This window comes from Lolium perenne, chromosome 2, assembly GCF_019359855.2.
Source record: "Lolium perenne isolate Kyuss_39 chromosome 2, Kyuss_2.0, whole genome shotgun sequence".
Lineage (NCBI taxonomy): Eukaryota > Viridiplantae > Streptophyta > Magnoliopsida > Poales > Poaceae > Lolium > Lolium perenne.
Genome location: NC_067245.2, coordinates 60,101,181 through 60,115,757, shown reverse-complemented (window position 1 = coordinate 60,115,757; position 14,577 = coordinate 60,101,181). Strand labels below are relative to the sequence as shown.

General features: G+C 42.3%; 1 protein-coding gene across 1 annotated transcript; it reads left to right on the top strand.

The window, feature by feature from the left end:
* The first annotated feature begins 2,987 nt into the window (after window positions 1–2,987).
* Window positions 2,988–5,051, top strand: LOC127332713 (uncharacterized). Its single transcript, XM_051359040.2, has one exon. The coding sequence runs from the start codon at window positions 3,052–3,054 to the stop codon at window positions 4,264–4,266; it is 1,215 nt and encodes a 404-aa protein (XP_051215000.1). The 5' UTR covers window positions 2,988–3,051; the 3' UTR covers window positions 4,267–5,051.
* The last annotated feature ends 9,526 nt before the right edge of the window (window positions 5,052–14,577 follow it).

The window sequence follows — 14,577 nt, the reverse complement described above, 5'->3', positions numbered from 1 at the left end:
GCGACCTTCTCGATAGGTTAGAGACGGCTAGCCCTTGATCTAGCAAGGAGATTGCTCACCTCCTATAGGCAAAGTCTTTGAGGGGCAACATCGAGAAAGTGAAGAGTACCTCGAAAGGAGAAGCAACAAAAGTGGCGCCACAAGAAATGAGTCTTCACTTGGTTGATGGATGATTCTCATCTCTTGTCTAAAAGTTGTGGTTGTAGGAGTAGCTGGCGTTTGTGGTTGTTGATGTCATTGTAACGGTTTTCTAGCACAGTTTCTCATTAATTAACTGGGTATTTCTCTACTTAATTAGTTAATAAAATGGGGTAAAGCTTTCCCCCCTATTAAAAAAAAAAGCCATGTGATATACTCCATTAACACTCCAACTAAGTATGCAGGTAGCAGGTCCAAGAAATCTCATTAGTAACTACCAGAAATACATTTGAGATACCTGCAAAAACTTAACAAAACTATATGTGAAGTTATGATGGCAGCCGGACATCCAAATCTTACATGTACATCTTGGCGATCTGACGGGAGAGAACAATTTGTGAAGCATTTTCATCCAAAATACAAGGAAACTAAGCATGCGATTCATTGAAGAATAATTTGGTACGTCTATAAGAGTTTTTTTATGCCATGTACATAAGCGAAAGGACACTTAAATATACTACTTCTTACATGAAGTGTGTGTGACTAACTGAACAATCGCACACATATTCCTGAACCGAGGATGCAGTTATGCTCTTATTCCTCATAGCCAAGAATTTTTTTGTATGATGCGTTGCTTACAGGCTTGATTGAATATAGTGTGCAATAAAGAAGTTATTTGATTGAACCATAATACTTTTGGAGAAGATAGAAGGAATTTGCGTATTTTCTTGGTCCAAAATTTGAACTAGAAATTTTCAAATAAACTATAACTGGGGCATTGGCCGGATCTCACTTGGCACCTTAGCTCCTATCCAGGTTTATGCTATATGTACATTGTCAAATACTCCACAACAAATTCCAACCCTTCGGCCATGTTAATTCAAGATTTTGTAGGAACACATGTAAAAGCTAGGAATAAAGATTGATTTGTTGGATTGTGCCATAGCTCTCAAGGGTAGGCTTAGCTCTTTATATATAGACTCAATTTAGGGAACACATGTAAAAGCTAGGTATGAAGAAGTTGTCATCACCCTTTGATGCAATCACCGAGACCGATGTAGTGAACTTGTTGTTGTCGCTGCCGATGCCGGTGAGTATGTATGAGATGATCTCTGAATCACTTAGAGGGTTGTCGATTGTCGCCATGGTATCGACAAGTTTCTTCACGTATGTGATGATAGTAATCGGACATGGACATGCCCCTTTTATTAGGCTTCACACAAGCCGATTAACAATATTCTCTTTGGACCGAGATGCAAACATCCGGTTGAGCACCTCCCATACTATCATCGCTGTCTTCAGCAGCATCACGTGACCGAGAACAGAAGGGGTCAGGGAGGCGAACAGTTGAGGACCTTAAGTATCGGAGTTTAACCACAATATATTTTTCTCCATCTTCTTGAACTGGGCAAATAGCCCTTTATGAAAACAAATTTTTAGAAAAAATCAAATTAACCACCTGAGCAATAACTTCTACGATTGAAGAGCCCAAACTCACATTTTCATTTAGCATAACCTCGCCGTGCTTTGACTAATAGCCATATTGATAAGTTCTGTTGAACACACAGAAATTAGGTAGAGTACAAAATATAAAATGCCACATTTGCTATGAAACAATGACACATTGGTTTTGTCTTCTATTATCTTCCAGGCGACCCCTATCATCAGTTCCCCCCGTAACATAAATTATGCACTGTCTAAGAATGTGGTGTCTTGGCTGGACAACATGTTGGGCTTTCTTTAACTCCAGGTCGTTAATTCTAGTTTCCAACTGCATGAAATTTCAAAACAAGAGTAGCAGTGTGACTAATTTTTTTTGGCAAACAACCGATAACATACCAGACAGAAATCGATGACAACGAGATAAGAGTTTCCTTTTCTAAAAATTTACACACCCTCGATACCAATCTTTGCATGATCAGATTCGGTGTAATTGCAAAAATAATAGTTTAGTTTTGTCTTTGGTATATTAGTGATTGAGACTTACTTTAACTTCATCTAGTCCAACATCTAAATGTTTGATGTGTCTAATTTAGTCTAGTCTAACTTTTAACAAACACCACAACTTCTGAAGCATATTATTCTAATGATTTTCAAACAATTTTTCAAGTTAGTAACTTTATTAATGACATGAATTAAAATAGTTGATAGGTCCAGTGATCTAAAAGCGACCATGTTAAGTTTTTTGAAACACGACAAAACTGATATATAATTTATTTCCAAATTATTGTTGCTTTACATGTTCTAGTGGCGAGTATTTGAAAGGTATTATTTCTCTATGAACATTTAGAAGAGCATATAGGTATAAATATGTATGAGTTGCCATTGTTGCATACCTATTCAGTTGTATTTGTTGAGCAAGATATATATTTTTTAAGTGACGGCCAACTAGCCTAGAATTTTATGGGCACGAACACGTGTAAATATATGTAAGTTAGAGTCTAATGACAAATGTAAAGTATTTTGTAGGAAAATGAACCTTTGGTCCCTTAACATGCCTCTGCACACCTTTGTTTTGTTGAGAAAACGTGCCACTGCACACTTTTTTTTTTGAGAAAACGTGCATTTCTTTATGTATGTATGGCATGCTTGGTTTGCAGATCTGAACTGAAACTAGATCTGGAAGGATTTAACAGGATGTAAGTTTTTTTTTTTGAGCATGGAAAGTTAGCATATGGGCCGGCCTGCCCGCATCGGGCTTTGCGGGGCTGTCGGATGGCCGGCATTATCGGAGAAGCCTCGGCGAGTCGGACACCGAACCCCGTCGTCGTTCTGGATCCTCCTATTCCGATACCGAGTGTCGATCCAGAACAATGTCCCCAGATTCGGATCGAATTCCGATAGCATTCGGACGGGCTACGCGAGTCTATCCGGGGGCTAGAAACCATCACCAAACGGTACGAGCGCCGCGCCATGCGCGCCATGGTTAGCTCCGTCAGAAACCTCAGGTCTAGTCGGGCTCACCGGCGCGCCCGCAAGCTATCGCTCGAGATCTTCCAGTTCAACACCTCCGCCAGCATCAACCGCTTGGTCGCCGACGCCGTCGATTCCTGGCGTGTTGAGGATCTCGAGGTTGTCGCCAAGTCCACTGGGCCGACCCTGCTTCGGCATCCGCCTCCGGTCTACAGATTCCCCTGTGGCCGCATCAGCAGCAAGCCCGGCGACTCCCGCTTCCGAAGTCTCAAGCTCGTCAATTGCTTGCCTCCGTCGCTCGAGGGGTTCACCGCGCTCACCACGCTGGTACTGAGGGACTTGCCCATGTCCACACCCGTGGCTGTCTACCAAGGCGTGGCCGTCGCGTGCCCGCAGCTCCGAGTTCTTCATCTCGTGTCCTGCCAGTTCAAGAGAGAGAAAGCCCCTTGGCTGGTATTGGACTCGCCCATGTCCGAAATTAGAGAGCTTGTCGTCGAGGGTGAGTTGATGGCCGTCAAGCTCCGCTCTCTCCCGAAACTCGAGAGCCTCACTGCCGTGGACGCTGACGTTCAGCTCTGCCCCGATGCCGTCCCGTGCCTCGCGCACGTGAGCCTCGTCTTCTCGATTCGCCCACTATATTACTGGATTCTGAACCACACTATCTCCATGTTCATGCTCGTCTTGAAAGATGCCATCGATATCAGGAGTCTCATTCTTCGGTTCACGGGGCCAGAGATGTGGATTGCGCGGACTAAGAATCCCTTTCCTCGGATGCCCAATCTGAAGAAGCTGCTTGTTGCGGACGTGCCTTCCTCCTGGGACGTCTCGTGGCCCCACGTCCTCATCCAGGCAGCGCCACTGCTTGAGAGCCTCCATGTCCATGTCTCCCAATGCGAACATGAGGAGCAAGAGCCAAGCCAACATGCATCGTACGCGCAGCCTTTAGCTTCGCAGCGCCACCGCCATTTGAAGGAGCTGGTGGTTGTTGGCTTCGAGAGGATGAGTATGCAGCTAATTCACCTTGTGAAGTTCACCGTGGATACTTCGGCCGTGCTGTGCCGTGTTGATCTGCTCAAGCGCGGCCATGTCGAGTACAAGGGACCCTGGGACTGGGAGATGGTGAGCCAGCAAAGCACCTGGAGCAACGAGGATAAACTTGCCGTCCTGGATGGGATTGGCTCTTCGGCAGCCCAAATTGAAGTGGTGCTAGGCTGAATTAAATATGTGTACTGTATGTCTTACAATATGGTGGCTTGATTTTGGGAATTTGGGAAGAAATCAGAAGCTTTCAACTACATCCAGGTTCTGAAGATTGCTGGACGTGGCTCTGGGAGGCAAAATGAGTGTACACAGCCAGATCAGTACATAACGTAAACTTTGTCAGCTTGACGAGATGTGACTCTGCCCTCTTGGTCGATGCTCTGTTGTATATTTTCTGCCTGTTTTTTCATTCAAGGTAGAATCTGGACTGCTAACAGGTTAACGAGACGAGGACTCCCTCGCAACGACAAATGTGTGTGCTGCAATGCCATGGAGGAGAATGCTCAACACCTGTTTGGGGATCAATCCTCAATTGGGCAGGCTTTAATTATAACCACAAACCTGAACCTTAGATTTTGGTGGACGCATGCGAGAGAAAACCTGCAGGCTACTGAGAAGAAGAAACTCAACAATGCATGAACAGTTTGGCGAGAATGAAGCGGGCAAGTCTTGAAAATGAGCGCAGAAGCATACAACAGATCATCAGCAAGATCAAGACAGCTGCATTGGGCATGGGTGAGCTGGGGTCGTTTCGTTTAAAACACGGATGAAGGGTAGTTTACTTCAGTTCATTTCGTTGGCATGTTCTGATACATGCTCTCTTTTTTCCCCTGTCGTGGTTTTGGTTGGGAGCTAGTAGGCTGCTAGTTTCTCCTCTTATTTTCTGTTCCGATTTGGTTTTTTTCTGTCTTTTGGCATTTGCATTCAGTCGTTGCTTGATTTATCTTCTTTCAGGGCAAGATTGATCGATATACTTCTCAGTTTTAAATTGTTACAGTACTATTTTTTAAAATGTTGTGTAACTGAAATGTCCCTTGTGCATATCATTCGAGTTACATTTTTATTGACCTGAAGGCTCAGCAGCATCATAGACTGGTGAATTACACTGTCCAAGCCAGTCAATGCTTTCCATAGGCTGAGATGGGCAATTATCATCCTCCATAACGTTGTATTGGATAAATCAGTACAGCACTAGTGTACTACTATGTGATACGGAGTATGATTTAACTAAGTATGCAGGTAGTGGATCCAGGAGATTTCACTAGTAATTATCAGAAATACACTTGACATACCTTCTCTGTTGGTTGGAGAGTGATCTGATGTTTAAGGAAATGTATAAGCCAGAAAGCTGAGACAAATAGAACTTCCAACATCAACTAATAAATTCTGAAAATCCACAGATCATATTCCAGATTTCAAGCACTGACATTAGCCTCCCTTGATATTCCTTCCAAAAACCTTTCACCGCCAAAGAACATTCGCTTTGCACCATCATCATCTCTCTTGTTATCTTCACTGGACTTGACAAAAACTATCTGTGAAGTTCTGATGGTATCCCCACATCCGAACCTTACATGTGTATCATGGCAATCTGACAGGAGAGAACATTCCTTGAAGCATTGTCTTCCAAAATGCAACGAACTAAGCATGTGATGCATTGCAGAATCATTTGGTAAGTCTATAAGAGTTTTTTAATGTCAAGTACATATGCTGCAAGGACACTTGAATCAATTTCTTAGTTGAAGTCTGTGTGACTAACTGAACAATCACACATGTATTTCTGAACCGAGGATGCAATTATGTTCTTATTCCAGACATCCTAGATCAAATTTGATTGATTTGCGTATGATGGCCTTGCTTACAGGCTTGACTGAATATAGTGTGCAGTAGAGAAATGATAAGATTGAACAATAATACTTTTGGAGAAGTGAAAGGCATGCATTTCTTGGTCCAAAAATTGAAATGGGAATTTTGAAATAAACTATAAGTGGGACATTGGCGGAATCTCACTTGACACCTTAGCCCATATCTAGGTTTATGCGATATGAAACATTGTCAAATACTCCATACCAAATGCGGACCCTTCAGTCATATTAACTCTAGATTTTATAGGAACACATGTGTAGCCACGGATGCTTATTCCTGTAAGGAATATGTCACACAAGATGACTATCTTTTTTGAACTTGGGTGACAACTGAATAAGTTCCTTGAAAGACGTAATCAAGGTCAAAATATGTCCGCGCTTCAAGCGCGAGGTGTTTCCCCGCTATGTCTGTAATAAGTATGACGAAAGGGAGATTGATTATTAAACCACATGCGGCTATGATGAACTCACTTCTGTAGTACAACGATGTTTAGATAGATGGACCGGAGGTTGGTCGGGCATGCCAGCTTTGTCGGTGGTTCCTCTACTTTGTGTTGTCTCGACCTTCGTCAAATATAGGTAGAGGCATATCCGTCTTGATCCTAATCTATAGTGTCGTCCAGTGTGGTACCGTATATCCATTTTATCTATCTTTTTAGAAATCTTGCTAGGGTATGCTACTTTACTGTTTATATTCCCTTGCAATCTAATTGAACCTCCAATGATCAGGAATATTTATTTGTGGGTTCTAAGACATTAACAACTGGCTCTCCAGTATTCCTATCATCAAGTTTTTCTGTTTCCATCATTAATTTAGCGGGTATAAGTCAAAAGCTTAGCTCGCTTATTTCGCTGGCGGGGGAAAACAACAGAGATATTGTTCGCTGTATGATCGGTCCGTAGCGGGAATATTTTGAGCCGACGTAGCTAGGTGGGTATTACATACAACATTTGGGATTGGCGCCAGTTTGATCGATTTGACTCGCTCTAACTAAATTTTTAGCAGTCAATGAATATAATTAGCCAACGAGCTAGCGATCATTTGCGTCAAATTTCTACAGAGTCAATTGGAGGAGAAATTACAATTGTATAACGTGTAAAAAATACTGAGTTGACACGTTCTACTTCGCAGACAAGCTTGCTAGAGAGTGTTTAAACCAAAAGATATCAAATCCAAGAAGATATGCTCTATGCGGAGCTGCATATAAGAATGTTTTGCGATACCTTTTTAGTCCTTAAATTCTTTTCTCTTTCCAAGCTTTTGAGACTTGTGAGCTGAAGACTGTGTCTTTCTTTTCGAGTGTTGGCGAACTGAAAAAAACACACATAAATGGTATAAAGTAGGAAACATATTCCCTTCCTCCCTCACTTTACGAAGAAAGTTCCTAACCTGAATATCATCATATTACAATTCCTTCTCACCCAGAATACCCTCTTATATTTTCTATTCATCCAACACAACATTATAGGCATTGCAACACTCTTTTTCAACCTCATCCATGTCACTTCTTTTTTCAGTTTCGGATACTTTTAGGTTGTCAAAATCAAGTGTATCATTTGTCAGATTTTCAGATTTCAGACAAAACAGGCATACTCGATCATCAGAGTTTCACTGAAATCAATAATGGTAATGAGATAAGAGTTTTCTTTTCTAAAAATTTACACACCCTCAACACCAATCTTCACATGGTCACATTCGGTGTAATTGCAAAAAAATGATAGTTTAGTTTCGCCTTTGGTACATAACTGATGGAGACCTTGCTTTTAACTTCATCTAGTCCTACATATATCGAAATGTTACATGTGTCTAATTTAGTCTAGTCTAACATCTAAACAAACACCAAAACTTCTCAATCATGTTATTCTAATGATTTTCAAACATTTTTCACGTTAGTAACTTTATTAATGATATGATTTAAAATAGATGATAGGTTCAATGATCTAAAAGAGACCATGTTAAACTTTATGTTAAGTTTGTTGAAACAAGAAAATTAATGAATAATTTATTTCCCAATTATTGTTGCTTTACATATTCTAGTGGCGAGTACTTAAAGGCTATTATTTCTCTATGAACACTGAGAAGAGTATATAGGTATAAATATGTATGAGCGTCCATTGTTTCAGACCTATTCAGTTGTATTTGTTTAGCAAGATAGATATTTTTTAGGTGATGACCATCTAGTCTAGAATTTTATGGGCACATACACGTGTAAATATATGTAAGTTAGAGTCCAATTAAAAATGTAAAGTATTTTGGCTACAATCCCTGAAGCATTTTTTTATCAAAAACGTAAGGAAACTAAGCATTCGATGCACTGCAAATCATTTGGTAAGTCCATAAGAGTTCTTTTACGGCAAGTACATAAGCCACAAGGACACTTGAATATATTTCTTACATGAAGTATGTGTGACTAACTGAACAATGGCACACATATTTCTGAACCAAGGATGCAATTCTGCTCTTATTCCTGATAGCCTAGAACATATTTGATTGATTTGTGTATGATGGCCTTGCTTACAGGCTTGACTGAATATAGTGTGCGGTAAAGAAATGATTTTATTGAAACATAATACTTTTGGAGAAGATGGAAGGCATTTGCGTATTATCTTGGTCCAAAATTTGAACTATAAATTTTCAAATAAACTATAAGTTGGACGTTGGTGGAATCTCACTTGACACCTTAGCCCATATCCAGGTTTATGCTATCTTAACATTGTCAAGTGCTATAACAAATGCCAACCCTTCGGTCATATTAATTCCAGAATTTATAGGAACACATGTGTAGGCGTAGCTACAGAAGCTTATTCCTATAAAGAATATGTCACAAAAGATGACTTTGTTTTTTGAACTTGGGGTGAAAACTGAATAAGTTCCTTATACATCTCCCAAAAATGCAGTGAAGCCCCATTACTGATAACATGCAGTTGCAGTGATCATCGCTATGTATGTATGGTTTGCTTTCTTTGCATATCCAGGTTTATGCTATATGAAGAATTATCAAGTACTCCATACCAAATGCGGACCCTTCAGTCATACTAACTCTAGATTTTATAGGAACACCTGTGTAGCCACCGAAGCTTATTCCTGTAAGGAATATGTCACACAAGATGACTATATTTTTAAAACTTGGGTGACAACTGAATAAGTTCCTTGAAAGACGCCATCAGGACGAAAATATGTTCGCACTTTAAGCACAAGGCGTTTCCTCGTTTTGTCTATAATAAGTATTACAAAAGGGAGATTGATTATTAAACCACATGCGGCTATGGTGAACTCAGTTCTGTAGTAGAACAATGTTTAGATAGATGGATTCGCAGCTTGCTAGGGCATGCCAGCTATGTTGGTCGTTCCTCTACTTGTGGTTGTCTCGACCTTCTTCGAATAACAAGATCAATCTACCATCTACTCTGAATTGATTAGATAGAGGCATATCCATCTTGATCCTAATCTATAGTATCATCCAGTCTGGTATCGTCTATCTACTTTATCTATCTTTTCAGGAATCTTGCTAGGGTATGCTACTGGATCGTTTCTCTTCCCTTGCAATCTAGTTGAACCTCCCTTGATCAGGAATATTTATAGTTGAACCTCGCTTGATCAGGAATATTTATTCGTGGGCTATAAGAAATTAACAACTGGTTCTCCAGTATTCATGTCATCAAAATTTTCTATTTACATAATTAATTTAGAGGGTATAAATTAAAGGTTCAGCTCGCTTATTTGGCTAGGGGGTTGGGGGGGGGGGGGGGGGGGATAAAGGAGATATTGTTTGTTGTACGATCGGTCCACAACCGGAATACTTTGAGCCGAGGTAGCTACGTAGGTATTACATTCAAGGGTTGAGATTAGCGCCAGTTTGATCAATTTTACTCGCTCTAACTAAAGTTTTAGCAGTAATGAATGTAATGTAGCCTTGTAACAAGATGTGGGTGAGAGATATCTATCACATGTCATGGGGAAGGGGGAGTGTTATCCTCATGTGTGTTTGTGTGTGTTTCTAGCCCAAAGGCTACTATAACATGCTGCTAGAAAGCAAGAGATAGGGTTCTAGAACCCCCTGACCACCACCACCAAAACACACAAATAGTATTAGATTGTAAAAAATCATGTGCATATCTTCAGTATCAATTGGAATGCTCCTAGCCTTGTGATCTTAAAATTAAACATCTCACAAGCATAAAACCAAATAATATGATGTTGTAAGAAACATTGTAAGTACTCATAACTAAAATCTCTAGTGAGATCTCTCTACCACATATGAGGAGTTGGCTAGTTAATTTTACTCACCTAGAAGATGATTAGAAAATAGCTTAACATTACAGATTGCAAAATCTTGAATTTGTTATTGTGCTAAGAAGTATTAGAGGTAACCACCGTAGCATTGTCAATTTTTCAGATTTCAGACAAAACGATATACTCAGACATCAGAGTTTCTCTCGAATCGATGATAATGATATAAGAGTTTTCTTTTCTAAAAATTTACACACCCTCAACACCAATCTTCACATGATCACATTCGGTGTAATTGCAAAAATGACAATTTAGTTTTGGCTTTGGTACATAAATGATAGAGACTTGCTTTTAACTTCATCTAGTCCAACATCTAAATGTTACATGTGTCTACTTCAGTCTAGTCTAACATCTAAACAAACACCACAACTTCTCAATCATATTATTCTAATTATTTTCAAATATTTTTCAAGTGACTTTGATAATGACATGACATAAAATAGATGGTAGGTTCAATGATCTAAAAGCGATCATGTTAAGCTTTCTGTAAAGTTTGTTGAAACACGACAAAATTCAAATATAATTAATTTATTTCCAAATTATTGTTGCTTTACGTGCTCTAGTGGCAATACTTAAAAGGGTATTATTTCTCTATGAACATTGAGAAGAGTGTATAGCTATAAATATGTATGAGCTGCCATTGTTGTATCTGTTGAGCAAGATAGATATTTTTTAAGTGATGACCATCTAGTCTAGAATTTTGTGGGCATGGACACGTGTAAATATATGTAAGTTAGAGTCTAATAACAAATGTAAAGTATTTTGTAGGGAAATGCACCCGTAGTCCCTTCACGTGCCTCTGCACACTCTGTTTTTTGTTGAGAAAACGGCCTCTGCACACTTTTGTTGTTGTTGAGAAAACGTACCTTTCCCTTTTATGTATGGCTTGCTTGCTTTGCATATCTGAACTGATGAACATTCAGTTATACAAATACTAGCAAAACTGAACCACCCAAATTCTAAAGATCATCAACTTAGTATGCAGTTGCCAATTCATTATCAGAGAAGTCCTATGGCTTGTATTCAGATTTGAGGCAAAGGGAACGTGTCCATGAAACATGTATGCTACTTTGTTATTCCAGTATAGTCCTTGCATCCATGTTGTCAGTCTCAGCTAGTGGTATTATACTAGCTTGTGTCTAAATTCAGAGAACTCGAAACCAGGACATCATCTACAGGCTTTGTAGCAAGACCATTGTTTCTATTTTGTAGCAAGTTATCTATGCAGTATGGATATGTTGAACTAGGTAGGTTTTCAAGCACAGTTTAATACTTAGTTAACTGTTTTTTTTTGTTTGAGAAATTGCCAGAGTTGAAAAAAACACGAGCACATAACAAGTTAGAGTGGATTGACTATGAGGACGGTAAAGAAAAAAAACTTGAGTGACCTGGTAACGCACAATCATTCAACTAGCGGTGCTAAGGCCATCTTCAACGGGCCACCACAAATAGATATATTGTGTTTATAGGAGATCGAACGAGAGGCCCAACGGTGCCCTGCGGACATGTCCATTCTTGCACATTTTTGTTTCAAATTTGGGGTGGGGTTGCGGTCGCGCGGACAACGTGCAAACATGTCAAGCTCCTGTCCGTGGCCCGCAAGTCAGTGAAACAATTGTCTTTTCATTATTTTTTGGGTGGGTATATGTTTCCATTACATTTAAACATAATTAAACTAAACTAAATTGCATTGGAGCATGTCGAGCATCGTTGTAGCTGGCCTGCCCCTTGCGGCATTGGCGCTCGCTTGCCACCGCGCCTCCGGCCTAGTCGTCAAAGCTTCCTTGGCCTTCGTCAACCCTGCCTACCACGGACACATGGCTTCGTCAGTGTGGCGCAACCTCTCATGGGCGGCATGCCTCCTCATGATCTGTGTGTAGGTCATGGTCCGCTGTTTGCTGCACCGCCTTGTGGAGCAGCCGTGATCGTCGTTGCTTCCACGTCGGCAGACACCTCGATTTCGGCGGCTCTCGCCGCCTACTGCGCCACCGCTGAGTCCTCTTGGAGCTGCTCCAACGCCACCTGCATGGCGATGAAGGTAGCCTACCTGCGGTTTGTCTCTTCCACCTCCAGGTGTCGTGGAGGGCGGCATGCTGGCATGTGGCCTTTGCCGCCTTCCGCTCCGCGATCTCTTCCGCCACCCGATGGGAGCCCATCTCTGCCTAGGCGCGGCCCTCTGCCGCGATGAACTGGATCCCGCGCTCCTATAAGGCCACCATGCGGCGGGACAACTCAACAATGTTGGCGTTGATGGAGTTGCTCGAGGCTTTCAGGGCTCACTGTCGCGCGCTTTGGAAGGACTAGAGGAGGACACGCTGCTCCTCTGTGGTGGGCGTGCAGGACGTCCTCGATGCTGGTGTCATCGTCCCAATCCTCCATGTCCCCCTCGCGGCTCACCGTGGGGCTGGGAGGATACCTCTCTCCAGAGTGGCCTCACTGATCTGGTCCCAAGTGGTGGGTGGAGGCGTCGACTCATGGCCATGGCGATGTGGCGTAGACGAGTCCTTGACGGCCACGATTTATACCCACGGTGGCCTGCGCGGGAAAATGAGCAGTCGGGCAGAACGCTGCAAGAAACAGTGGCGAGGGCACGAAATATGGCGTATACGAGCAGAAAACAGTGGTGCTGTCATTATCCACTGTTTAGGCTACAACACGGACAGCTGGCGCGCCCCACAAGTGTGGGCTGCCGTTGGAGCCGCTCGCGACTGCAAACCGACATAGATCGTTGGACTGTTCTAGACCGGCGCAAATGGACCAAAACGGATGTATCAGCACTAATAGTTAGCTTTTTTATGAGTAAAAACCAGATCCAACGTCCGATACTACTCACTACTGCACTACGAGCCATCAAATGTGGTTCTGAGTTGGAAAGGCGATTCTCATTTTTAAATGAAACCTGTGCGAAGCTTTGCGCTGTCGCTTTTTATTTCTGCCAGGATCATACTATATGTTTCTCCGAAGGGCTGCTCCATGTTGTTGATCACACTGCGACAGTCCGTCGCCACCGCGAACCTCTGGAGATTCAGGTCGGCTGCTAGGGCCAATTCCTCCTGCACGCTAGCGCCTTCAAAATTGCTGGGTCCGAGATTCCCTCGACAGTCAGCGTAGCCGCGCCAAGGATAAGTGAAAAACACTTTCTTTTGAATGGCATATCGCTCCAAAGGCACCACCCCTTCCGCGAAACAACAGCATGAACATTGATCTTCTCAATCACACACCCTGGTGGCGGAGGGATCCACTTCGGATGGTTAGCTTGTTCTGCTTCCCTTCTCCTTCGTCACCGTGACTTGGAGATTGATAGATCCCACAAGTAGCTCTCAATGAATGCATGGGTGGAGTGCAGGATCTCTCAAAAATCACCTTCGTCCGTGCGTACCAGATAGCCCAGAGGGTAACCGAGACCCACGCAAATTCTTCCTTTGATAGAGATTCCATCTTGAGAAATAACCATTGCTTGGCAGATGATTTTTCCAATCTACACAAGTTGCTCGCGGTAACTGACTCATCCACTAGTGCCCAAACACAGCCGCCATTGTGCAAATTAGGAGCGAGTGCCTCCAAGAGTCGGCCTCCCCAAAGATAGAGCACGAGGTTGTGTCTAACAGGTGGTGGCGCACATGGCAAAGACTGGTGAGCAAGATGCCACAAGAACACCCGCAGGTTGGAGGGTACCTACACTACAAGAGTTGTTGCCATAGCTTGCCTTCCTTTGGCAGTTTGATCCAGTCGGCCGATCCTCCATCCAATCTCCCCTTCTCCTCCTCTTTTGCGCTAGCATACAATAGACCTAACGAACTGATAGAATGCCCGTCTTCTCATAGTGCCACGACCAACAACCGACCATCCTTTTCGTGCTAAGGGGAATAGCGCTAATAATTTCGCAGTCCATTGGCAGCAAGTATTCCTCTAGAATATATTTCCTCCATGTTGCTAAGGATGCATCAATAAAAGATGATATTAAGAGAGGTGGATCTGCCTTCCGACTCGACATATCGGCCGCAACATGAAATCATGCGGGAGCTAGTTGGAATTCCACACATGTGTTAATTCTCCTGTTTTAATCCTTTTAGTTAAACCTTGATCCATTACATCACGGCCCTCCACTATAGCTCTTCAAACCTATGAGGGAGCAAAGCCAAGTGTAGCTCCAAGGAAATCCGTCGACCGAAAGTACACCACCTTCAAGGCTTCAACACTCTCGAACTGAGCGCTTCACGGTTCTGCAATATGCGCCATGCCTACCGTGCTAACATCGCAAGGTTGAAGAGCTCTATTTTGCGGAAGCCAATACCACCCGTAAACTTGGGCGAGCACATCACCTACCAA